Source organism: Pygocentrus nattereri, chromosome 6, assembly GCF_015220715.1.
Source record: "Pygocentrus nattereri isolate fPygNat1 chromosome 6, fPygNat1.pri, whole genome shotgun sequence".
NCBI lineage: Eukaryota > Metazoa > Chordata > Actinopteri > Characiformes > Serrasalmidae > Pygocentrus > Pygocentrus nattereri.
The window spans coordinates 15,051,198-15,079,006 of record NC_051216.1 but is presented as its reverse complement, the minus strand read 5'-3'; the positions used below and the strand labels follow the sequence as shown (position 1 = coordinate 15,079,006).

The 27,809-nt window shown below is 39.4% G+C and overlaps 1 protein-coding gene across 1 annotated transcript; it reads right to left on the bottom strand.

Annotated features, from left to right (window-relative positions):
• Positions 1–157: 157 nt before the first annotated feature.
• Positions 158–27,009, bottom strand: marchf4 (membrane associated ring-CH-type finger 4). The gene is made up of 4 exons (XM_017691574.2): positions 25,529–27,009; positions 12,394–12,549; positions 10,861–11,053; positions 158–2,665 (listed from the first exon to the last, which is right to left on the bottom strand). Exons 1-4 carry the CDS (start codon positions 25,925–25,927, stop codon positions 2,235–2,237), a joined length of 1,179 nt encoding a protein of 392 aa, XP_017547063.1. The 5' UTR covers positions 25,928–27,009; the 3' UTR covers positions 158–2,234.
• Positions 27,010–27,809: the final 800 nt, after the last annotated feature.

Genomic DNA, 27,809 nt, shown 5'->3' with positions numbered 1-27,809 from the left:
AAGGACCCTGGTCACCCAGCCGAGGAACCAAACACAGGCCTTTCTTGAGGCAACAGTGCTACCCGCACGAACAAAATGTACACAGTTGCTTGGGTCACATGGTACAATCAATATTTGTGTCATGGCCTTTGTGTCATAGAAGCTGAAGCAAATGATCTTTGTAAACCTCAGTGCTTTAATATGGAACCTTAAACGTCAAAATGTACTGCATTATTTGTGCATTACTTTGACAAGTACATCAGGATTACCACAATTGTTCAAATGAATGCTATGTGGTATTTTTTCCTCTGGTTTTTCTTTTTCCATGCTTCTCTGTTCAATCACTGAGATCAAGGCAGTGTTTTTTTCACAATTCTCATGTTTGATACACTAAAAAAAAAGTGTAAGGCTCAACTGCAAAGCGTGCGCCTGGTATATGTTTGATATCTCTTCCTTTAAAAATAAAAAAAAGATATTCAACTTTTAAACTCTTCTCAAACAGGCTCCGCTCCTCCTACTTCAAGTCATTTCCAAAAGCACTGCAGCAAGAAGGCGCTGACTTCAAGAAAAGTGTGAAGAGAAGTGGGGCAAATGAATTCATAGTGAACTCTCAACAACCCCCCTCTTCCAAGAAGGCTGTTATTGTACCTCTTGCCCATTGATATCAGCTCTCCATGGATTGAATTATTCAGCGGTCAAAGACAGACAGTTCGAAACTCGGCAGATTCTGGCCTTTTAAAAGCGCCGCCTGCTCATCCACATCCAACACAGCCAAACGGAGGCAGGCCTGGAGTGACTGTGCCTACAAATCCTTACAAAACACCCTCTATGTTTGTGTTTACCATTTTATATGGAAATCCATTTCAAAAATTCATGCTCATGTTCACAATGGCTTACTGGAAGTTTATTTCCTTTTCAGTTAGATGTGAAATGGCAACAACACAAAAATAATCTCAAAAAACACCATCATTAAAGGTGGAAAATTGGGAACATCAGACATAAGCACTTAATGGAAACCCATATGACTGAGACAGCAATGTTTTTTTTCTTCTTTAACACTCCACAAGCGTAAGATAGAGTTCTCATCATTGAGTCAGAAATCTTCATCTTGCCCTTTGCGAAAAGGCTTATGAGAACCATTTGAACCGACTGAAAGCAGTTATGCTGTAGAACTGTAGAATACATAATGTCCATAGAAGAGACATGATAATGCAGATCTGCTCTCTCAGCGTTTCAGGAGATGCTGGCCAGGTTGTGCTTTGTGAATGAGACAGAGGTGACCGCCTGCTGTTTACCTTCAGCAAGTGGACTGCTTTCTATGCTGTTTTCCCTGGAGAGCTCACACTTATTTAACATGTGTTTAACGTAAGTTAAACATGAAAGTAAATGTGTGACAGACTGATTAAGAGACACAGCTGTGTCAGAAAGGTACTGTGAAAAGTCTGAGACCTTGCTTTATTATTTAAATTTCCAGTCAAATTGGCAATTAATGCAAGCTTTTCAGCATTAGAAAAAAGCAGAAATCATGTATTATTTTTATTATTATATATTAATCCAGTTAGAATTGCAGATTGCACAGAAATCTCAACAACCATTTGCATCACTCTTTGCATTTTCTGCTTCTCACCAACCAAGGAATCCCAAACACATTCAAAGATATTGAGGTCTGGACTCTGGGGTGGCCAATCCATTGTCAGTAGGGGCTTCTTGACAGCTGCATGTCCTTTCAGACCTATAGTATTGAATTATTATCTCACAGTGGACAGATGGACAGAAACACCTGTGGATTTTTTTTCAGATCTGAATCAAGAGTGGAGCTTGATTTTTTCCTCTCTCTCAAAGATCAAAGCTTTAATATTTAATCTCCTAAGAAATATTCCCTATTAATAACTTGTACTTAATGGCGGTTTTGACTGGAAAATCAGTGAATAAAGGGTGGTCTCTGACTTGTGTGCCGTACTGTATGTAAGAAATTATTTTTTTTCAATCTCCAGTACCACAACAAAGGTATCCCATTATGTAATCCCCTCTACTATACCAATTCATGTTCTACTCTTCTGTCAGAAAGGACACAGCATCCAAAGCCCTGAGGAGGCCCATTTCAACCCAACACAATAAGCACTTTTCACAGGAACAGCATTGTGCTTTTTCCATTTTTGACAAGAGCTCCTGTTTTTATGAAGAAAACAATCACCTATTTGTGCTTTTTTTGGCTGTCAGAGTGTGCAATGATAAGGCCTATGGTCCCATTTTGTTCACACAGTGGTTACTCTCATGACCAGTTCTCTGGGCTGGTGGCTGCTGTTGCTGGTATTGCTGGGCTGGCTGCGCAGCTCGAGGGGCCGAAGGTGGCTCAGGAGATGGAGGAAGTTGTAAGGACAGTGATGGTCAGTCATAGCTGACCCATTGTCATGGTTATGTGTAGAGTCGGTGTGTAATGCCATGGCGTTCGGTGTTTCAGGGGATGCCATGGCTGCAGCAGCCATTAGAGAAGAGGTGGAGGGTGATATGGCGGCTCCGGCCTGCTCCTGCTGCTGCAGCAGAGAGAGTGTCCACTCACTTTCGCTGGCCTTCAACTCCTCACTGTCCCTCTTCTTATCATAGTTCAGCACTTTCCACTTCTGATTCACCGCCTGCCAGCGATGGAATATGCGGAACACGGAAGGGCCCTCATGGACAATCAGAGCTGAGAGAGATATAAAAGAGTGCTGGTTATACACCGCAAATCAAAGTCTGGAATCAACAGTTACAGTAATACAAAACCAATTTTATTGTAAGTAAATGATTAGAAGGTAGATTGCTTGTGTGCAAAAGGCCTGGAGATCTCCAACCAGACTGCGCTAAGGTTACTATAAAGCACAGAGGTGGAAAAGCCAGTGTTGTCAGTAAGCTTGAGTTCATTGATGTGCTCATAAACTCATGAGCGTACAAGGGCATTTTGGATGCAAACCTGCAGAAGCCATCAAAGAAACTGCTCAAACTGTAATCATCTGAAAAATACCAACCACCCTTTGAAAGAATAACTTGCTAAAAACAAGTTTTGGAATGTTCTTTTTATTTTAAATACCACTTGGTTTGACATTTTCTGTCCTAACGCAATGAACTGAATATGCTTTAAGTATCGAACAAATGTCTCAGCAATTTCTAAGGACTCTGCATGTGTCAAAACAGGGCCCAAGGCCATACACCATTCTTTTTTGCATGGCTTTAATATCCCTGATTCAGTTGATGAGCTAATAATGAAGCTGAGTCAGAGGTGCTCTAGCACAGAACCTGAAACAGTGCAGGCTGGTTTGTCTTCAAAGCTAGACTAGCTAGGTTATCTTTCTCTTATTTATGAGGCCTGCCATAAAGTAAAGGATAATTCTGGTTGATTCCAGTTGAAGCAATTACATAGATTAGAGTCAGAATTATCTGAAACTTGCTTTTATACTAAGTGGCAAGCTTACTTCAAGCATTGTAGCACAGAAATCATCGTAAGTTGACAGAGTGATCTAAGATGATATTAGCCATGTTTTTGAGAAAATGGCTGCACCAAAGACCTATGATAATAGTTTCAGGCTGAATGTAGATAGTAATTGAAAGAAGAGAGGAATACAGCTTCTATACTCTCCAGCTACCATCCATCTGGCAGATATAAATGAATCCATAACAACAGAAATAATGTGTATATACACATGAAATGAAATGCATGGTTCTCTCCTGCTTCGGTAGTGTGCCACTTAACAAGATGGAATACAGACTGCGCACAGACACTAAGACTAGATTGTTAAGTCTCAGATAAGTGAGAGCTACACCTGATACTGAAAAACAAACAGAAGGGAAGCAATGCTGTAGCTGGGGGAAAAAAGGTTCATCGGCAGGTCGGATCACAGTGAGAGATCTATAATATCTCTTGTTTCCCAGAATAAGTGCCAAACTGTCACATGTTGAAGCAGACTGTTGTTAGGTAATTACATGCTGATGTAGAGCTACAATGCAGCACTGCATGTCAGAAATCTTCTATAGAATCTGGCAGGAGTGGAAAAAGTACAGAGAAACTATACTTAAGAAAAAGTATGTTCAAAATGTTACTCAATTAAAAGTGGAAAAAGCCAAAAATACAAAAAAAATCTTAAGAAAAGTTATAAAGAAGTGGGGATGAGCTCTTGCCTCAAGTGGAGGAGTTTAAGTATCTCGGGATCTTAGGATGGATGGATGGATGGATGGATGGATGGAAGTCATAAAGAAGCTATATTCCCATATGCAAAACAAATATACACCACCCTCTAGTCCTTCATCAGTGGTGACAGGGCACTGCCCGCAGGATGCTGTTGGCTGGATATTTTGGGTTGGTGGACTGTTCTCAGTCCAGCAGTGACACTAAGGTGTTTAAAAACTCCAGCAGCACTGTGTCTGATCCACTCAGACCAGCCCAACACACCACCTCCAGCATTACTGCAGTGCTGAGAGCGATCCACCACCCAAATAATAACCTCCAGTGGGGGTGCGGACCTTTGAATAACAGGGTAAAAGGAGGCTATCAATGCAAAACATCAGACGGACTACAGTCTGTAATTGTCGATCTATAAACTGCACCTATATGGTAAATGGAGCTGATAAAATGGACAATGAGCGTAGAAACAAGTGGGTGTATTTAATGAAGTGACTGGCCAGTGTATATCTGTATATTTTTCACCATATGTGTCACATTTGTAATAAATTTTCTTATATGTTTGACATATGTGTAAATATAAGAATTTATATTATTATGCATATTTCATCTAAATATGTTCACATTTATTTATTTCAAAATATATACAAATATGTGCATATATTGATGTGTATTTAAATACTCAAAAATAACACAATATATTTTTTAATATAACATATAATTTTAACATGAGCGAAAAATAGGCATGTGAAAGTACAAAGTAAATGTTTTAACAAATAAATGTAAGGTTTTAATTCTTGGTATTGTGTTACATGATGATGTATACAGTAAGAATAAGGAATAAAGTATTAATCTTTCAAAATCATAATTAATTTCAGTTTAATTCAGAACCATCAGCCTACTGTGTTTTGCACACAGAGGAATTTCGACCAGTGTATTTAACCCATCCGTGCAGTGAAACACCCACATACATGCACACTAGGGGGCAGTAAACACAACTCGCCCGGAGCAGTGGGCAGCCCTATCCAGGGCCCCCGAGGAGCAGGTGGGAGTTAGATGCCTTGCTCAAGGGCGTTTCAGTCATGTGCTGTCAGCCCAGGCGGATCGAACAGGTGACCTTCCAGTCACATGGCTGGTTCCCTAACTGCCAGCCCACGACTTCTAAATGCTGAGAGCTATGGTCGTAAAATCTGATTGGCTGAGCCACGTTCAAAGCCATTGTAAAGTACCTAATATAACAGGCCAAAAGATATCTAACAGGCTAAACTCCTCCATTAATATTCAATGTTAGACTTTGATTTTAAGTATTTCCTGAATGATTCATTGTAAAACTGCAATTTAAAAGTAAAGAATGTGTTACTTGATTGTCATACATACCACATTTGGTGATGTTGTTGCCTTGATGCTAGCCTAACATGGGAAACTGCACTGTGGTGCTAGAGGATATTAGCACTATTGTTGGATGGTGATCTGATGAGCAAAAACTGAAGGTGAAGGTTCATGTATTAACCAGTACTATATTAAGATATTTTCATTATTATATGATTAGGAATCATTAAAACATTCTTTAAAACATCAAGTTGGCAGATGAATCTGTTCAGGGAAGGAGCCAGAAGCACAACCCATGTTACACAATGTTCCCTCTGCATGTTGTGTTCATTTACACATTTACACCAGAGAGGTCTCCAAATCCAAGAAACTCAAATAGTGTAGCTTTAAATTATTTATTTGTCATACGTTATTTTGTCAATGTTCTGTAAAAGCAGTAAGACTAGAGTTACAGTGGATCACAGGAGTCTTACCACACATTAGGGGGTTTTACTCTGCTTCTCTAAGAAAACCCCTTATCCATGATGAAATTACAGTAACACATGGCTTATTATAGTATAATATAGTAACAAAACACAATCACTTAACTATCTTCCACCCCTGGAAAATCTGGTTCAGTTTTCTCTGCATTTTACGATAAAGTATAGAAGATTCCTTTCACCGAGGACGATCTGAGTCAAGACATTCATTGGAGCCAGCTTGCCCTTTTTTTCTGCGGAACGCCTGCAGGCTGCCACGTTCATCTCAGCAGAGTGGCATTAACCGTCCACAGCCAGTCACATCACTGCAGATAGTTCAGCACTCCTCTGCTCATCCCTCAAGTCATTCTGTCATCCTCCTCTCCTCTCACTTCTCTTTTAACTTGACAATTAGCCTTCTACTAATGATCAGTAGAGTCTTTTGTTCATGGCTGCTTGACAAATGAAATCTTTCCCACTTTGTATCTTTCGCTTTCTCTCTCTTCCTCGATATGCATAAGACTGTGTGTGTTCATGCATATTTAGTGCAGTATTAAATTGCTGTTTGGCTTGAGCAGAATAACTCAAGAGCCAGGAGATCACAGAGCCCATATCTAATTCACACCAGTCACCCAGAATCATTCGAGTGAGTCTGTTCAATCATGATTCAGAGGTTATACCATGTAGGTTCTAGTGGCGTCCTTGTCCTGGTTATTTTTTAATAAGCCTTTCCTTTGTATTTGCTTTGGTTTTCACAAGACAGAAAACATGAATGGGTGCTATCAAGTAGAAAAAACATGCTTATAAATATGCATTTAAATTTGCATTCTAATTGAGTTAGATAATTTGTAGTCAAAATGTTAAAGATTCAAAAGAGGATGCACTATATGACCAAACATATCCGTTATACACTGCTCAAAAAAATAAACACATCCTAGATCTGAATGAATGAAATATTCTCATTGAATACTTTGTTCTGTACAAAGTTGAATGTGCTGACAACAAAATCACACAAAAATCATCAATGGAAATCAAATGTATTAACCAATGGAGGCCTGGATTTGGACTCACACACAATTAAAGTGGAAAGACACACTACAGGCTGATTCAACTTTGATGTAATGTCCTTAAAACAAGTCAAAATGAGGCTCAGTATTGTGTGTGGCCTCCACGTGCCTGTATGACCTCCCTACAACGCCTGGGCATGCTCCTGATGAGGTGGCGGATGGTCTCCTGAGGGATCTCCTCCCAGACCTGGACTAAAGCATCCACCAACTCCTGGACAGTCTGTGGTGCAACGTGGTGTTGGTGCATGGAGCGAGACATGATATCCCAGATGTGCTCAATCGGATTCAGGTCTGGGGAACGGGTGGGCCAGTCCATAGCTTCAATGCCTTCATCTTGCAGGAACTGCTGACACACTCCAGCCACATGAGGTCTAGCATTGTCCTGCATTAGGAGGAACCCAGGGCCAACCGCACCAGCATATGGTCTCAAAGGGGTCTGAGGATCTCATCTCGGTACCTAATGGCAGTCAGGCTACCTCTGCCGAGCACATGGAGGGCTGTGCGGGCCTCCAAAGAAATGCCACCCCACACCATTACTGACCCACTGCTGAAGGATGCTGCAGGCAGCAGATCGCTCTCCACGGCGTCTCCAGACTCTGTCACGTCTGTCACATGTGCTCAGTGTGAACCTGCTTTCATCTGTGAAGAGCACAGGGCGCCAGTGGCAAATTTGCCAATCCTGGTGTTCTCTGGCAAATGCCAAGCGTCCTGCAGGGTGTTGGGCTGTGAGCACAACCCCATCTGTGGATGTCGGGCCCTCATACCATCCTCATGGAGTCGGTTTCTAACCGTTTGTGCAGACACATGCACATTTGTGGCCTGCTGGAGGTCATTTTGCAGGGCTCTGGCAGTGCTCCTGCTGTTCCTCCTTGCACAAAGGATGAGGTAGCAGTCCTGCTGCTGGGTTGTTGCCCTCCTACGGCCTCCTCCACGTCTCCTGGTAGCTCCTCCAGACTCTGGACACTACGGCTGACAGACAGCAAACCTTCTTGCCACAGCTTGCATTGATGTGCCATCCTGGATGAGCTGCACTACCTGAGCCACTTGTGTGGGTTGTAGAGACCGTCTCATGCTACCACAAGTGTGAAAGCACCACCAACATTCAAAAGTGACCAAAACATCAGCCAGAAAGCAGAAAGGTACTGAGAAGTGGTCTGTGGTCCCCACCTGCAGAACCACTCCTTTATTGAGTGTGACTTGTTAATCGCCAATGATTTCCACCTGTTGTCTATTCCATTTGCACAACAGCTGTGAAATTGATTGTCAATCAGTGTTGCTTCCTAAGTGGACAGTTTGATTTCACAGAAGTTTGATTTACTTGGAGTTATATTGTGTTGTTTAAGTGTTCCCTTTATTTTTTGAGCAGTGTAATTAGTGAATTCAGCTACCTTAATGTGCACCTTTTACTGATACAGGTGATTGTGCTCACACAGCTTGTAAAATCTTCACAGAAATGCATCAGCAGCCACACATGAGTCTGAGGTCACCATGCCCAATACCTCACCAAAGCTCTTATGGCTGAATGCAATCAAATCACAGCAATGTTCCAACATCTAGTGCAAAGCCATCCCAGAAGTATAGAAGCTGTTAGTGCAGCAAATGAGAGGTCAGCTCCACTTAAAATGACAAGTTAACTGATTATACAGCTGTTTTGAATTAACTGAAGGGCACCACACACACACACACACACACACACACACACACACACACACACACACACACATACATTTTCTGAACTGCTTATCCTTCTAGTTCACAGAGGGGTGCTGGAGTCTATCCCCAGTGGTCATTGGACGGAAGGCAGAATACATCCTACACAGGTTTATGGGTACTAGTTCACCTGATTCAAACTTGGTTTAGTCAGTTCTCAAAACTCCCTTATCTAGTTCTGCTAAACAACATCGAGTTTGTAATTTTTAACTCTGTTTCCTCAGTGGCTGGGGCTCTTACCTTCACACACTCCCATCATTTTCTCCTGTTGGGTTTCCAGATATGGACAGCTGTGGCTTTGCTGGGCTTTAAACTCACAGTTCCCTGATGCTGGGATGAAGTGTTAGACGTGATCATGTTGCTTTTCAGAGTTAAAAACAACAAATATTTTACTTTCTCATATTTTCTACTACTCAACATTTATGGACACAAAATGTAAGGCATTCCCAAGTGGTGCAATGACTAGGCCTTCACCCCAACAGGAGATTGTGAGTCTGAACCCCAGCAACTCCGTGGCCATCCGTAAGTGGGTACCCAAGGGAAGAAAATGTCTGATGGCACTGTGTGATGAAAAGTTGATCATTTATCACACTGAGAAGTAGAACTAAAAAAAATAAGGGAACTTCTGACTCAACTAAGATGTTCGAGTTGGGTGAACTCTAGAGTTCTCAAGTTTACTTAACTCTAGAAAGCTGTGTAATCATTTACTTTATAATTTTAAGTTAAGCTGACTTTAATTTTTACAGTCCAAAGGGGCACAAATTCCCCATTAATACCATTGATTTCAGAGGTTAAGCAGCTGTCTACAAACTTTTGGACGTATTGTATCTCAAGGAGTAGAAAGGTAATTTTGTACCCACTTTCTTCAAACTGAGATATCTTTAAACCAACCTCACTCCTGTGTCAGTTGGGAATACGCTCTGCCCCACATTTGAAAGCTAACACTCCTCTGCTTAAGCACAGCTGAGTACAGCTGAACTTAAACCTTAATCTCATTTAGTCATTTCATTTCACAGCCAGCACACACACTGATGGATTTATGGAAGAGTCACATAAATCCAGAACACTCTCTCTCCTAAATCTCCTGATAAAGCTGCAAAGATGTCAGAGCAAGCAAGAGACTTTTGGTTTCTGTATAAGAGCTCATTCAGTTCTGAAGTCAATGGCTCTGTGGTCTCACCTCAATCATATCCTTTTAGGAAAGACACTACAGACAGTAATGAATTCTTGTTCTCTCAGTCATTCTTCAGATTTTTTGAATAAATGGCATCTACAACATGTCTTCTAACTTCTTTTCACAAACAACTGTAATTTCCAAAGATTAGCAAATTCAGTGAATGCTTAGCTTGGCACAACCACATCTATTCATCTATCCCTGAAAGGTTTCTAACTGGAATCTAACCAGAATATCCAAATATATGTATTTCCTTTGTACTAAAGACAATATTCACACAAAAGGGCATGTTTTGTGAGATCTTATTGGGTAAGTCTGAGTCACTGGGCAGTTCTGAGGTTATTTTTTATTTTTTTTTCTCAAAATCAGCTTTTCTCTACATTCAGCTCCAACGATTCCAGAACACCTGCTTTCTTGAATATTTGCAGGTTCGTACATAACCCTATTCTAAAGGGTATTACAGAATATAATCCTTGTTGCTGCATTTATACTTGATTTTGTACAAAATGACCTGAATATGTTTTATAATAACAGTGCATAGTGCTGTCCCAATTAAAAAATAAAACAATGTTTTTAAAACATTTTTATTCTTACATTTTTTTTTAACTTTTTTAAGTATGTAAATGCTTTTTTTCATGTTTTTTTTTCACAAAATTTCCAAAACAAAAAACTGTGCGAGAAAGATTCATTGTAATATCTACTATTTAAAAAATGACCCATTTCACCTGTAGTGTCTCGCATTAAAAGTTGTCTTTGGCAAATCTCAGCTTCACTCATCCACTGAAAAAAAGTGACTGAATTGATTTGGCTCAAAGGAGTACAAAATTTCCACAGGAAGAAAACAGGTTACATTAACACGATTAAGGCAAAACTATGCTGATGTAATATATTTCATTTGTGTGGAAAAGATTTCTGCATTTGAATCAAGTAAGCGCAGTACGTGACATCATCCACTGCAGACAAACTTTGACCAAATGGCTCCAAACTCACCGATGCAGACCACGTCCATGAAGCCATACATGCCGTAGCAGATCTGGAAGAGCAGGTCCTGCCGCTGCCACTTGGCCGAGGGGCTGAAAGAAGACCACACCAGCCAGGAAATGCTGGCTATAAGGAAGAGTGAGCCCAAGATGGCTGCTGCAATCTGGACCTTCTCTATTACTGTTAAGGAGATGGCCTGCCACTTAAAGAAAGCACAGAGAAAGAAATGGTGGCTTTTTCGTCTTGATTTGAGAAAATATTTACCATAATTCTGACATAATGTTTCAGCAGATTGTCACCATTAACACTGCACAAGATCTAGACTAGATTTAAAGAGGAATTCCACAGATTTGTTCAACATTTATGCGCATTTCAACTATTGATACGTGACGTCACTTGATGAGTAATAAGAATGTACTGACTCAGATTTCTTTACAGTGGTGCTGATTGGAACCAGGGGTTGCCATATCTACAGTGCAAATATAGCCATTTTATCTACTGTGCAAAATGATCAGTGAACCTATGTGTCCTCTGAGTTTTATATGTAATGTTGATAATGACAAAATAGTGGTAAGTCTAAAAAGATGAGGGCCATTTTGCCTCAAAAACCCTGAATGTATTTCTCTGCCACAGCCAAAGCCTAATCTCAAGACCATTACATAACTATAATAAAATACTCTCTCAGGCCTTAAGTGGTAATTGCAACCATTAAATCTAATAGCTCTCTATGATGTATCTTTTAGAGACATTAAGTAGTTTGAAAGTCTGGTTCCTATCACCACTACTGAATTCTGACTTGATAAGTTTCTCTAGAACATTTAAGCACAGTTTACATCCGATTAATCCGAATGACTTTGATACTAACTGATCTTACTGATTGAAATATGCAATAATTTTGAAAAACACTGGTGGATCTCAACATTTTCACCCCAGACATGTGAAGTTTACTCACATATGTATTCAGAATATAGAGCATTCAAAATACTATGAAGTTATTTCAATGCACCATCATACCCCTGCACACAACATAAAGTGTGTGATGAGAAGTATGGAAAAAAAGAATAAAGCGTAGTGGGTATTACAAATAGAACACAAGACAACAAGTAACAATAACTATAAGAAATCAAGCAATAAAGATGGCTGGTTAGTATAGAATGAAGTGGAAGTGACAGGGTTAAATAGTGTGGTGCAAACTGGCAGGTATGAATTTGTGTATATACATCTCAGAACAGTGCAAAATAATACAGTATAACACAATGTAACACCAATTCAACAGTAAAATACAATATAAGATACAATGTGTGTACAGCATGTTATGGTACACCACACCGTAATGCAATGTGTACAGTTGGGAAAACAACCAAAAAGATAATGTACACAGTGATGTCCAGTGAGTGAGACAGGGCCCTGCCAATGTTTACTGTTGAGACTCGTCCTACTGGAATAATTCATTTCCATTTCCAAATTTAGATGTTTTCACTGTCAGCACATTTAAAGCTCTCTGATTCAGACTCTGAGAGGCAGGCCAAAGCAAAGGCTCACCTGCAGGGGGTTCTTGGTGCTGATGGCGATGACCTGGTACTTATAGTAGCAGAGCTCGCACGTCCAGGAGCCTCTCTCACTGATCCACTTAATGAGACAAGGCTGGTGGGTACTGCGCACCGAGCCGCTGCAGCGACATGGACTAAGCAGCTCTCCCTAACACACAGAGACATAGGAGTTACAGAGCTTAAGGCAGCAAACTTCCCCATGCACAAGTGCTGAACTGGCAGGAGCATTTGACCTATGTTTCAATAGTGACAGAAAAATGTGTAAGTTTTAGTTTCATTAGTTGGAGATTTGATGGTGTGTGAAATGCTAATAAATACAGAAATACAGTAAGGTCAATTTGACCTGAATTCAATTGAAAGCAGTACAAAAACGTAAAATGTAACATTTTTAAAACTATTTATTTTCTATTATAAATAATAATAAAATAGTAAATATTTGTTCATTTCTAAAAAGTTTGTATGGGATGTTACCACCATGTTGCATCACCTTTCCTTTAAAAAACTAAGAATCATTCATAATCATTTGGGGACTGAAAACACTAATTGATCTGGTTTTGAAGCAGTTTTTCTTTGCTTTACAGTGTGTTACACATTTTCAGTGGGAGACAGGCCCACACATCTACCCGTACTGTACACAGTCATAATGTGTAGAATGTGACATTATCTAAAATGCAACATATGTTGCTCCAAAATATCATAGAAATGTTTCACAGATGTGCAAGTTGCACACGTTGTGGACACTGATACACTCCCCTCATGACAGACTCGAGCTTTTGAACTTTACCCTGGTAACAATCTGAATGTTTTTTTTCTTCTTTTTGTCCATTGTTCCCATTAAAATCGGAAAGGTTAACTCGTCAAACCACAATACACATTCCACATCAGTACATTTCAGAGAAGTCGGCCCCATCTATGGATGTTGTTGACAAATGGATTTTCACTTTCTTAACTTGTATTTGTGGAAGACGTGAAGAATGATTGTTTACTTATGCAATTTTGGCAAAATGGTGAGCCTCAAATGATCCTTGCTCGTAAAGGCCTGGGCCATTCTTGGATGCTCCTTTTATACCCAGGCACCACTGCATCACCTGTTTAAGACATTTCACACATTCCTAGCTTTCTGTTTTTATTTGCCTCTCATGTGCTGTTCCACGTTTTTCTTTAATTAAATACATCCAGCTAAAGTTCATACTGCTTTTGTCGTTCACACTGGCCTCTTCATCATGCTTCATATGCTGTGATTGATGGTGTAAAAATGCAAATGCTTGTTAAACAGATGAGTAAACTGCATCAATTGCAGAATGTTGTGGAATCAATTAGAATTAATTATGATGATATTCAGTAGAGTATGTACTGAATCAGAAGAATTGTAACTGAATTGAATTGTTGCAAGGTTACAGATTAATTTACACCTCTTTCTCATTTTGTAAACTCTGTGCTGCCAAGAAGAGGCAGATTCTTCTTCCTTCTTCCACAGTTTTTATAAATTACATGCTGTCTCTCCCTTCATCCCTGCAGGCATTTTACATTATTAATAAGATCAGAATGGTGGAGTCCACATATAATGCCAGCCTTAGTGCAGAACTATTGCACATATTTTATTGATATCCTGTAAGAAGCATCAGTGTCTCCCATCTGAAGCAAAAACATTTCTCTGTAAGTGATCATAATTGGTGATTAATTAGTGATGAATACCTACTAAATTGCCACAATAGTTTTGTTGGATAAGTCTCCTTGTTGACAATGCATTCTTACAGCTTTGTAACGGTTGTCTTTAGTATCCTCCATTTAAATCACCTCCAATCAAGTCGTCTTTTTGGAATTCATAGCACTATATGCTGTACATGAGAAATGATGCCAGGTGAGAACTTATCCTGGAAGAAAGTCAGGAGTTTTGAGATTTACAATTGATGTGTAATAACTAATTTAGATTACTGATTATAGGACTGCAAACATTTTGGAAGGCATTAATTGGTCACACATACACAAGAATGAAGGAGGTTGGGTTATGCTCCTTAACCCTGTCAATATGTCTGTGTTGATGCTCACTAGCCTATGACCATCATTTAGACACTCCATCAAGTCGGTCTGAGATTTATTTAACATTGACCCCTAATGTGGTTTCCTAACATGGCTTAGAAGCAGAGCTGTTCCAGAAACTTAGAAAGACCACTATATTGCACAGAGATGGTGTATCAACATCATCAGGCTTTGAATTACAGAGAAAAGAGGAATGAATCTGATTCAGTCTTGTAACAAATCTAATCTGAAATGGCACACATTCCCACTGTGTGATGTAATGTTGTTAGCTGTGTATCTTTTCCTGTGGGGTAGTACAGTGTTCGAGTAGTAAGAGCATGACAGCCTTTACATTATAAAGATATACACACTATAGCAACGCAATTTAAAACCACAGTATAGAATGAGCCACGATACTACTGGACACATCCTAGCCTGAACGATACGTTTTACAGCTGGATTTAAAAAAACCCTTTTGTCTTTACTAAACCATTCAAATCAATACTGAAACATAGTACCAAATGTTTCAAAACTGTATCAAATCTACAGCCAGTACATGACTAGAAAACACAGCTTTGAACAGCTGTACACATCATATTTTGTAATCATCATATTTTATTAACACAAAACAGTTTGCTTATTTCTTTCTTTCTTTCTTTATTTATATTTTTACAATGAGTTTTTAGCGTTTTTTTAGTGTCTATTTAAGTTCACACTTTTCCTGTTTACTGTCTATTTAATGTTATCGCTACACCATGGGGTCAATACTCTGTATGTCCTGTACATATTGTAGTATGGACAATAAAGCTGACTTGACTTGACTTGAAGAAAATATGTGTTTCATGCTGATTTTCTGTCACGATTGGCTCCTCCCACTCCTCCATGTGCTTCTTTGTTTGGTTTCCTCCCGGTTCTGCCCCTTGTTTCTTGTCTCCGCCCTTGATTGTTTCCACCTGTTTTCCACCTGTCTTGTGAACCCTTGTTAGCCCTCTTGTATTTAAGCCCTGTGTTTTCCTCTAGTGCTGGTGTTTGATATGTTTGATCGTGTTGGATGTATTGTATTCTCTTCTCATGGTGTTTGGTTCTTGTTTGAGGTTCTGTGTTGACTTTGTCATGTCTGTCCCTCCTGCTCTTCGTATCGGCTGTTTGAACCTGGACCGTTTTGACCATGACCCTGGATTTGCCCTTAATAAAAGTCGCTTATCTCTGCATATTCGTCCGCCTCCTCACTCCGCATTACATTTTCAGACTTTGGGACATATTTACCTCAAAACAATGTGACATAACTGCTCAGTATGTGGCCATGAAGGACAGGAATGTAGTCTAAAATAAATGTGGCTAAAATGAGGCTATGCCCATAGACTAAAACGCTTTTTAATTCAGTAGTTGCATGAAAACAGAAGACGGTGTTTTTGAATATATTTTTAAAGGTTTTTAATGAAAAAAATGTTAATCTAAATCTTTCAAGTTCACTTTAAAGAAATCAAAAATTAGCCATTGCTTCCGCAAGTTGACAGTTGTAATGAAATGTTGTAAAAAGCAAAAAGAGATTCCTTTAAATACTAATAAATAGTCATAAGCTGAAAACAAGTAACACATTCTCTACAAGAAACAAAGTTAATGTGATTTTTAAAATGTATTTTACTATATTATACTACACTATTTTATACCATTTGCTTGCTGAGATTAAACAAGCAAAAAAATTAAAACATATAAAATGTGCCATAAGTTTTGCACAGGCCACAATTTATGTTTTATTTTTTAATATGCAGAATTTTAAATATATAATATTTTCTTATTACAGTGCTCTTGCAGTTCTGTCATATATATATACAAACTATAGCAATTGTCCAATTGCCTATTATAGGAATCTTTTGAAGTTCCTTTATAATTATGGTAATTATTTTTCCGAAGGCTGAAATATTTTATGCACCTAGTTTTAAAAACTAGTACAAAGTGTCAATACTGTGCGTTGAAAACATGTTATTACATGTTATCAGGCAGTGAATGCATATGGAGCAGCTCTGCTGTTTGTATAGTTTGTAAACGATAGTGTTATAGAGGAAAGGATCAGGCTGAAATCTCCAGGCCGCTCTGCCAGAGAGCTCTGAGTGAAGAGCAGACTCGGGAACAGGTGCTGCACAGTTGGAGTGGTCATCTCAGCCCAAACGCTCCACCTTCCTACTGAGCAACATGAACATTCAAATACATAGTGTGCTCTCCCTCTGCTCTCAGGGAGAAAGGCACAAAGTGGATGGAGTTTTGGTTCCATTTCTAGATTTTAGTTTTTGTTCAGAACACAGTTAAAGGTTGGGTGTTATTACCCTCTGAAGGAAAACACAGACTGATGCATGCATCTTTGAACCCAAGCCAGTAAGAGAGACAGCTTGGGGCCATTAAAGCAAAAAAACCTCGCAGGCTCTTGACAGCACTTACTGTAAAATGGTTCACATACTCAACAACTCTTCAGTTCCATCTACTGCATACTGTCTTTTTTCACCCTATTGCACCATAGAGCACAAATTATTGTTATTAATATTAATGTGGATGCCTGTTAAAGTGAGTGATCCATGGGGACTATTGTTTATTGCTCACTAGTGTCTCCTCTGTTGAGCCTATGAAGGGAAATCCTTGCCAACTATGCAGGTATAGAAACAAATACTGTAGTTTCATCTTGAATCTACTCATTAAAACCAGGAGAGTGGTCAACGCACAACAAAAAGGCATCAACACCACGCTGAGATGCATGTAGTTCCACAGATAAACTGGCATAATAGTTTCTGGTGGAAGTGTTAATGGAGAATTCTACTGATTTATCGGGTTTTCTGCATGATTTAAAGGTTGAGCTGTAAACAAAGTCATTCAGAGTGGTTTGATGTGAAGTGGTTCACTGTAGAGACACTTACAGGCAGTTTTCTTCACAGTGGTGGTGATAGGAACCAGGGGTCACAACATCTACAACACAGATGTAGCCATTTTTAATTAACTTTATATCAAAACCCACCAGTGAACCTACATGAGTCTTTTAAATGTAATGTTGATAATGTTAGTGTATTATGAAAAAAATTGTCTTAGGGGACTGTTTTGCTGTACTACAGCCTGCATGTATCTTTCCACCATGAATGCATTTAAAAAAGAAGGACATTATCTTATCTCGATACTGTCATAAAACAATGTCTCAGATATCAGCCAGCATATAATCATTTCACATAATAACGCTCTATGATGTAATTTTTAAAGGCATTAAATGTTCAGACATTGGCTTAAGAGAGCATTTCCCAACAAACCACTCTGAATTACTTTTTTAAACTTCTGAACCATTTAATTATGAAGAAGTTTTGGAAAATAGATGGAAAATCCCTTTAATGTCAAACCCCGAGTGTTGCGGTCTTTGAACTTAGAGGTCAACAATACTTGTAGTTAGAGGATTTAGTCTGAGCTTAAAACCTACCCTCTTAAAAATAAATGTGTCAAAAGATCCCTCAAGAACTTTTTCCGAGTTTTGCCAGATGCAAGTGTATAGAACCTTTTGGTTTGTAAGGAACCTCCACATAGCATATACACTTAAAATTATGGTTCTTCAAGGGATTTTATTAATAAAATAACACTTAAAATCCTTTACATAATTAAACAGTTCTTTGCATCATGAAAGGATTTTTAGACTGATATGGAACGTGCTGTAAATGTTTCTATGTAGAACCTTTTTGATAAGGGTTCTATATAGCACCAAAAAGGTTCTTCTGTTGTAACAAGCTTGGCATCGTAACAATAGAATAAGCTTTTTGGTAATACATAGAACACTTTTCAAAAAGGTTCTATATAAAACCACCTATAGCAAATTCGGTTTTACGATCCAGAGAACCCTTCATGGAGAGGATTAATTCTTTGAATGTTCATGGTTCTATATAGAACCATCTTTACTAAAGAACCCTTGAAGAACCATCATTGTTAAGTGTATACTGATCAATTATTTTCTTCCTAGAACCACACATCCAAGCCAAGAACCGTTTAGGAACCTTTATTTTTAAGGGTTCAGAGTTAGATAAGAAGTGACACTTCAGTTGCAGCAAACTGGGAGCAAGTGCAAGTGCAGGAACAGGCCCGTTTGCAGATGGACGCGGTTGGAGAAACTTGGCAGGAGTGCGTGAGGAGAGCTGAACTGACCAATGGGAGCGAGGTGGCCCAGGGGGAGAAAGGGAACCAAGCCAGACACCCAGGCTAATCCACCTCCATGTGCTTGGGGCAGAGAATGAGCAGCAGCAATCAGACTCTCATTACAACAGTGACAATCTGCTCTGTGTACACTCGTTCACTCTCACTATGAAATGTCCCTGACAAGTTAGTTATTGGCCTGCAGCAAGCAAGAGAGCTTTCACCACAAGTCTGCAAGGAGCCATCTCCATGACCTGGCGTGGGTCTGCACTAAATCAATGCAAACAGTAGAATCTTAATGTCTTATTTAAAGTGAAAATCTCTTCGCAAACACCAGCTGGACGGTGCTCCAATCTATGAATTAACAAGACTCAAATGAATGTCTCATTACCCCATTAGACAGGTTCTCAAGTAGGTACTCTGAACTTGGGCTGAACTTCAAGGAAACACAGAAATTGTCTGACAGACTCTATTTGTAAATGTGTTTTAGTCTGGCATGATTACAATCTGCAGTCCTCATTTGAATTTTCAAATGCTTGTAGGCATTAGATAAAAGCCAGATATGGGCTTTATGCTGATCTAAAGGCAGATTAGGACATAGTACCAAGACAATTGACCAACCTAGTAAAACTGAAGCTACAAGAGCAAAACAAATGCGATGTCCTGTAGACATTCTCTTTCTTAAGGCTCTAGGTTATCCACTATAGAACATTCAGCCTCAGTGGGCAGAAGAGACTAACATTTAATGCCATTTCTTTGGGGTTACTTAGTTGACTTTGGCTGATGTTGAAATATCCAAAACACTCCAGGGCAGATGTTTTGCTGCATCCAAGATTAGTGCAAGATAAATTATTCTAATTCCTTCTGACTTATTCCCTTATTTGGATTTTACCTCACAAAAAGACTTTTGCATGTTTACCTCTAGTGACTTTGAAGCATAAATGTAGTCGAATAATCAGAGTCTTTTCCAGGGATGCAGGACTCCTAGATTTCAGGATTTTTTAATTGTATTTTTTCACATTATATCACAGGTTCAAACAAATCACACTTAATCAAATCCCCCACTCCTCAAGTACCAGACCTACACACATAAACATTATACATAGCCAGATTTTCATAAAAGAAAAATATATAATACAAGTAAAATGAAATGACAGAAATATTGGTTACACTTTCATGCTGTCAGCTTTCATAACCTTATCAAAGGCTAAGGAAGGCTGGCAACTAGTATGAAACGTCCTAGTAGACCTTCTGACAGTTCATCTAATCTTCTCCAATTTGAGATGGTACATGTCTTCCCTGATTCAGTGACTGTATGTCTGAGGAATAGAGTCTTTCTATTTAAACAATATTAGTCTCCTGGCCAGGAAAGAACAGAAAGCCAACATTTTAATTTCCCACCGCTACTACTTTTCCAAATATTCTGGAAAAGGTCTCAAAGATGGATTACCAGAAAGTGTACCGCTTGGAACATGTCCAAGGATTACAGGATTATTAAATTGCAACTGCTGCAAAAAATAATGGAACAATAACAAAAAACAGACCTTTAAAATATCTTGTGGAAAGCAAAGAATCATGTGTTCTTTTGGATGGGTGGAGTTTTTATTTTCATTTTGTTTTATTTAAACAAGTGTCCTTGGAGTTGTGAAAGGAGCTATATAAATTTAACTTTAAAAGTATTCAACTAGCATAATTGTCTCCCACTCCCACCCATTTTTTTCATTGTAAAAATCTCCCACCACATGCGGGATGTTGCTTGTCTGTGTTTGGCTATATGTGGTGAAACTTTCATGCAATGTTAATTACTCAAAACATACACGAAACCAAAATAGAGCATCATGTGATCTGTTCCAGTGACACACTTTCAAACCACTGATTTCACCACATTAGTGGACAAAAAATTAAAACAGAAGATGTCTTTTTGTGTGGTTAAAAAGGATGAAAAAAAGCCGTGGTTGCAATGTCAGTTATCTGCATACAGCTATATCTTTTTGCCTCTCTCCAAATAATTCATATGAAAAAGGAATGAAAGAGATGTAAATGTTACTAACAACTTCTGCACACTCAACTTAAAACATTTGTCATAGCATTAGTGACTTAGAAACTACAGGAATAAAATGTTATCAATTATACTCAAATAAGATATGAATTTAGATGATAATTCTTGCTCATTAAGTTGCACAACAAGGTCTTAACAAAGTGCTCATTGTGTATTATTACGCAGATAATAGCGCATTTATTTGTGATTTTTATGCAACATAACTCCAATTATGTATTAATAAAGGTCATCATAAAGCTTAATACACATTAAACAATTGATAAATGTCTTGGGCTTAACTGAACTAAGAACAATAGATCAATAGACCCCCAAAGTTGGTTGAAATATGTGCTCATGTTTATACGTCACACACTACCAAACTGTGGTGTGTCTATTCTCCCTTATGTCTCCTGTGCTTTTTCAAGTGTAGACTAAAAATACTAAGAAAGCATGGCGGCAAAGTACTAGGAAAAATCAATCGTCATGTAATTACAGCAGTATGTGTCAGATTAAGTGTTATCTGGTGGGCCAAACAAGAAGTTGCAGGCCCTTGGGCCACAGTCTGACCAGCCTTGTCCGGCACATTCCAGATCTCTGTGAAAGATTGGTTTGTTTAGTCTGTAAATCAATGTCACTCTTCAGTGATGTCCCTGCCACTTCAAAGGAGAGATATGAATTGCATCTGTCACAAGCAACAAAAGAAATATACATCAGGAAAGGGCAGCCTTTGACTCTTAATAGTACACAGATGTGCTCTACAACAAAAGGCCCATGAGAGGAGAGCCCTGAGCTGTGCTGAAATAAATAGATTTTTCCATTGCTGCTTCGCTGGGAGGGCAGAGGGCACTGTGATGGGAATTTAATGTGGCAGTAGAGTGGAATGCAGTCTCATGTTATTGTGAAGACTGAAGTGCAGACAAGCTTCCGCTGGCTTTTTCAATGTACAGTAAGAAGAACAGCACACCTCAAATGAACCTCCTAAATGGTAGATATTGCTAGAATTCTGTTTCTGTCCATCATTTGTCTGCTATGTACTTTAAAGTACACTAAATGCAATGCTTTGCAGAGGAAATTATCCAGTTATCTAATAGCAAAAAAAATAGATCAACTGACTCAACTGACGATATTGAAGGCAATAAATCCTAGGAATGTAATGCTTCAGATGATATTTCAGAATTAGTTGGTTTAAAGAAATTCAGTAAATGTGTCAACATTTCATCAGGAGAGAAAAAAACTGGCAGGTGGGAAACTGGCGGAAGGGTTATACCCCTTGGGGCTTCTTCTAACATGCCACCATACATTAAGTAAAGATCCAAAAAGACTTTGGAATTATGTTATTTTAGTTCCCTAAAGAACCTCTCAAAGCATGTTTTTGAAGCTCTTGCCCACTCACTCACATTTAGCAGGCTAGAATTTTCCAGAAGGTGGCAGCATTAGCAAGTCAAATAGCTCATAATGCTTCAAAAGAGTTTTGCATGAGTGACTTTTACATTGCATGTATTTTTTATGTTTAGAATCAAATATGTCAAATATACATTTTAAATTGTTTTAATGAAAAGAGTTAAGTTAATAAGACAACATGATAAAACATTTTAGCAATATGTTCTGATTTCTAATCATTCTAATCATCTAATCATCTAACATCTAATCAACTTTCTTTCGATCTGTGTTTACACAAGCGCAGAGAACGAGTGTACTAAAGGGGAAAAAATGTTATGGACATTAATGGGTTAAGCCTGAAAGCAGCAAATGGAACTGAGGCCTAAAATGGCCTTAAAGAAGGCACCATGCAAAGTGACACTGGACCCAAGCTGTCATTCTGTTGCACAGAATAAATGAAAGCCAAACACATTGTACAACATGGTAGCTAACATACAACTGTTAAATGTTTACTGAATAACATTCCTGAATGGGGTATATACACCAATTATTCATGTGCTGATTGTCACCATATCTACTAACTGGCTTACAAGTCAGCCAACATAGCGTGTCTGCATTAAACCTAAGGGACAAGACTGTGTAAGAGGAATGCACAATACTAGCATTCCACTGGGAATATCCTTCATGTGAACTTTCTCTTATTTTAATTAATTATTTCTGAACAGATTCTCTTCTGCTCCGTCTTTTTGTGCATGCAACAAACAACAGCTGGTATGATAACAATGTAGGTTTTATTCTTCTCTGACTGGAACAGCAGTCTGCTAGATTGTCTTTTGTTAGGGGAGTTTAATGTCTCTGGGTTGTGTTGTGTGTGGTAGACTCCCATTTGTATTCACTGCTCTAACAGCAAATTTGGTGAGCCTCCTAAATAACACATTCCAGGTGCTTCAGGTTACAATCCTGTAATAGGAGGAGACAGAGGAAAATGATTGGTTTGAAGTGTGCATCACGGCAGCATCCTCCTCCCTGACTGCTTAATAAAACAACGATTCAAGGGTTAGATAGATGCCAACTCTGTTCAATTCATAGCAGTGTGCATAAACCATCCTCTGGGAATTTGAAGAGAAGATGCGGGACATGACCCATTTGAATGTACTCTGAAGGGGAAAAAGAAGGTAGAATTTTTCTGCCTTTGGAAAGTCATGGATGTTAAACCTGCTTCATTTGTCATTGTATGAAAACGCTACCGTGTGCAGCATGCTTATCAGCAGAGCGGGGTCAGGTTTCTTTCCTTCTGTACAGGTGAAACCTGCACTCAGGTAACAGGAGCTGACACAAAGCTGCTGTTCTTTTTACTGTGTTACGCATTTATTCAAAAAGCACGTGTTTGAAACCGTTTGTCCTTTAAATGGAGGTGAATAACCTCTCCTTCAGATGATGATGTTGCTGGGATTGCTCAGTTATATTCTGGTCTATGTTCCCTGAATGCTGAATGACTCACAGAAGAGGGGTGTGTTCAGTGTGTGTATTTGTGTATGTGTGTGTGTGTGTGTGTGTGTGTGTGTGTGTTTGGAGTGGCAGGGGTGGTCTAAATAAAGTTCTAGACTAAACACACCTCTAAAAGCAAACCAAAATAAGTCATCATAGGAAACCTTTTCTAGAATTTCCCCCACAAATCTGGTTCAAGTGAACTCAAGAGTTTAAAACAGTTTAGACCTCCACAATATCACAATATCACAATATATCAGATATCACAATATCACTGCGGCCTAGATTAATTACAATTACAGTGCAGCCTCTTTCTGCAGGCCCCCTAGTGGGCATTCCATGGGCTGAATGGAAGTTTTTCCATCAACATAATCAAATAAAATGTATAGCACATCAGATTAACTAGGACACTACTGGCTCTCTATGTGTGAAATGTTGTGACTCTAATACACTCTCAGAAAAAAAGGTATGACACTGTCACTGGGGCAGTACCCCTCTTGTCACTGTGTACCCCTCAGGGGTACATCCCAATACCTTTAATCAGGGAACATAACTGTACCAGAATCCATTGAAATGATATTTTCTAAGTTGTATTGACTCCACACCTCCCGTCTCATCTCCAGGCTTCATGTTTTATTGTTCTGATTTAAAACGTTTGGTTATGAAAAGGTACAAATATCTACTTTTCCACTAGGAAAAACTCATGTAAGGTACACCACTGGACCTTAAAACCACTGCTGTACCTTTGAGGGTACACTTACATTGTTTGTACCTTGATAAATGAATCATGTACCTGCATAGTACGTTTATTTCTAACAGTGTAGTGAGCAATGAGAGATGAAAGGGGAGGTGTGAGTCCCCCCTGCTGTGAAAACAATTCATACCTCTCCACAAAGACTGACATTCCAGGACAGCACAACTGTATTCTTGGTATATATATATCTAACTGCCATGATAAAAAATAGCCTTTAAACACAATAAAAACACTTTTGTTAAAGCTTTTCATTTACAGAGACAAAAAATCCAATTTGTTTCTTTTAGATATTCTTTTTTTCTAAATCATACACATTTCCATCTATGTATTTCTTTAAAAGTTACTAAATAAAAATTTCCCCTGTACATGTAAATGTAACTCTTGAGTTCATTTAAAGTTAATACATTAAAAACAAATATGCCAAGAAGGGTTCTTTTGAGTGATGCCACAGAACCACTCTTGGTCCCCTTAAGAATCTTGGTCCCCTTAAGTTTCAGTGGGTAGCCTTTCTAGGTCCTATACCATTTACAGATCACAGCCTTACATCTAAGCCATGAAGCATTTAGCAACCTTTAATTTTAAGAGTGCTAGTGATTTTACTGATAATTCTATACAATGAAGCAATCCTTAAAAAAAATCAACATAACTCTGTACTTTTACCAAGAAAGCTTCTATATAGCACCAAATAAAGGTTCTATGACTTTTAACAATAGCAAAGGCCTTTTTTTATTGCTATACAGAACCATTTTTAAAAGGTTCTTTTTATGACACATTTCCATCATAGAGAAGAACCATTTAAACATACAAAGAACTATATTTCTTTGTGTGTCATGGTTCTATGTATTTGTATACAAATGTGTATATGCATACGCATTGCCTTTACTTAAGAGCTCCTGAGAAATCCTTGAAGATTCATGAATATTTGAAAAAAAATTACTACTTCAGTCTGAAAGACAAACATGACAAAATGGGTGCTTTGGATCAGCGCCATTCCACGAATGATAACACAATTATGATTCTAACTCGTGAAAAACAAAGAACATGCTTCTGTTTCAGTAAACAACCTGCCTGTGGATGGTTCTTTCATTTGTGTAAATAAGACGTGTGCAGTTCACAGCTCCAGAACCTCCACATCATGTAAAGGGTCTATACTAATTAAGCTCAAGAACCATTTAGGAACCTTCATTGTTAAGACTATAGTGATATGAGGCAGCTGAAGTTTAGACTGAATCGTAATTTTAACCAGGACTCTTGTTAAAGGGACAAAGACACTTTCAGCACAGTGTGGATTCATACCTGCTCTGGCCCCTGGAAGCATATCCTGCACACCGGTGTGCCCTCAGCATAACTGATGAAGGAGAAGCGCTCGTCTCGTTTGTCTTTGGAGAACTCTTCGGCCGCTGTGGCCCTTTGTGCGTCCGGCCCCACTGCACCCTCTGTGGAGGGGATGCTCCAGTGCTGGAGCCGAAAGCTGGTGTTGTTGTTGTTGGCTGCACACGAGCAGGGGTTGCCTTCGCTTTCACAGCGTGTGGCCGGTGGTCCACTCATGGGGCTGAGCACAGGAGGCGACTGTGGAGCCTGTGGAGCTTGTTGAGCCTGCGGGACCTGAGAGGCCTGTGGCCTGAGCAGCAGCACCTTCAGGTCACTGAAAAGAACACAGCAGCGGCCCTTCAGCATGCCGGGGCCACTCAGCATCCACCTCTTGAGTAAAAAAAACGATGGCCAGTGGTGCTGGTGACTATCAGTTCTTAGAGAAACTCTCTGTGAAGAAGGTAGAAAAGGATATGTATATTTCCCAGTATTCCTTTAAATAGCTACAAACGTGCTGGTCATTGATGTCCTTCACTTCTGTGTGAATGTTTATTTTAACTTGGCTTCAAGTTTCATTGTCCCTCAGACCCACAGACTTTGTCCAACATTAATTTCCAGTAGATATGGATTGCACGAATGTAAGCAGGTGTCAGAAGCCATGGGATTCAGTCAGAAGAGAAATCAATGCTATTAATCAATGAGTAATCCAGATTTCCAGGCACCGGTCCCACGAATGGTAACATAGTTATGATGCTAACCTAAGAAAAACGAAAACCATGCCACATAAAATGTCACACTGTTTTGTTTTCTGCAACATGAGCATGTTGTATAGCCTAAGGAGTCTCCAGGTTGAAAAGCAGCCGGCTCCAGTCCAGTCAATGCGAAGTGAACAACGTCCTCACCTACTTTCCAGCACTTCTGCTCTATTGATTTCTGCTCGCTGCATCCTTTCTCACACGCTCGTAGTAAAACATACGCGTAGCTTCAGCATATTTGCGTGCGGGCTACTTCACATCTTCATCCCGTGAGGCTGGCTGCACTTCCAGCACAACTCGACTCAATCCTCACCCATCCTCGTCTCCCCTAGTAGTCGTGCTCGCCTCCAGCAGCGTTTAGAAGAGAAACGGATTATAATCCAAGCACGGAGCTGCAGGCTCAGCTTTCCTAGCGCAGATAAGTCAGGTTTTGCCTCCCAGGACTGCCGCTGTTGCCCGGAGTCTCTCTCGGTGGCTCTGCTCTGCAGGCTGGCTGGCGCTGCGGTTTCAGCACCACGCTTGCCGGGACAGCTCCCCAACAGCAGCGTCACCCAAACCTGCGTGACGATACCGAGCTCCTCCCAGCTGCCTGCGAGGACTCATCACTCCGTGTTAAAACCAGCCTCAGGCCCCCACTTCGTTTCACGTTCAGACTCGTTACGGATATTACTGCACAGCTGGGCTTTTGATGCAGTAAAAGTTGTGTTTTCAGAGTGTAAAACCATCTATTCCAGGCTAAACTCATCTATTTGTTTTGTATTATCTACAACCTTAGTGATGGATCGAGGTGCTACTATCCTGTATGTCTTGATGTTGGCTCTACAGTGACATTAGTTTGCCTTAATAACCCACACACACGATACACCGTACTGGCCCTAAGGAGAAAGTTTACCATGGACACACTGTGGTCCTGCACATTAGATATAACAGTAGTAATAGTAAAACTATGATGTAATAATATACAGCACTGCCTTTCACTTATGTAATACCTAGTCATGGCCGTTAAATCCAAGTTATTCTCTTTCTTCAGAGATTAAAAAAGAATAAAGCATACATGTAAAAGAACATGTATATCACCGCTGTCAGAAGAAAACTCCATTTCTCCATTTTTGTTGTTTTTCAGTTTTTGACATAAATTGAAAATGCCTGTTGTCCTTTACATTGTGTGAAAATTTCATGATGAATGGACCAAAAGAAATGGCCTAAAATAACGTCTTTCCAAGTGTGGTTCTATTGACTTACATTAAAATTGAAGCATGTTTTTTCCTTCTCCTGTAAAGTTACCATTTTGGAGATACAAGGTTTTATTTAAACAGCACACACACATCTTCTAAGCCACTTCTCCTTCTGGGTCACAGGGGGTGCTGGAGCCTATCCCAGCTGTCATAGGGTGAAAGGCAGGATACACCCTGGACAGGTCACCAGTTCATCACAGGGCAGATAGACAGACACATTCACACCTAGGGGCAATTTAGCATGTCCAAACGGCCTAAATGCATGTCTTTGGACTG

What these genes read in the sequence shown, in the direction of transcription:
- marchf4 (XM_017691574.2), bottom strand. Translation starts at nt 25,927, where the DNA reads ATGCTGAGTGGCCCCGGCATGCTGAAGGGCCGCTGCTGTGTTCTTTTC. An exon ending in GCACCAAGAACCCCCTGCAG is followed by an intron (nt 11,054 to 12,393) that starts GTGAGCCTTTGC and finishes GCTTTCTTTAAG; the next exon opens with TGGCAGGCCATCTCCTTAAC. An exon ending in CATGGACGTGGTCTGCATCG is followed by an intron (nt 2,666 to 10,860) that starts GTGAGTTTGGAG and finishes TATCTCTCTCAG; the next exon opens with CTCTGATTGTCCATGAGGGC.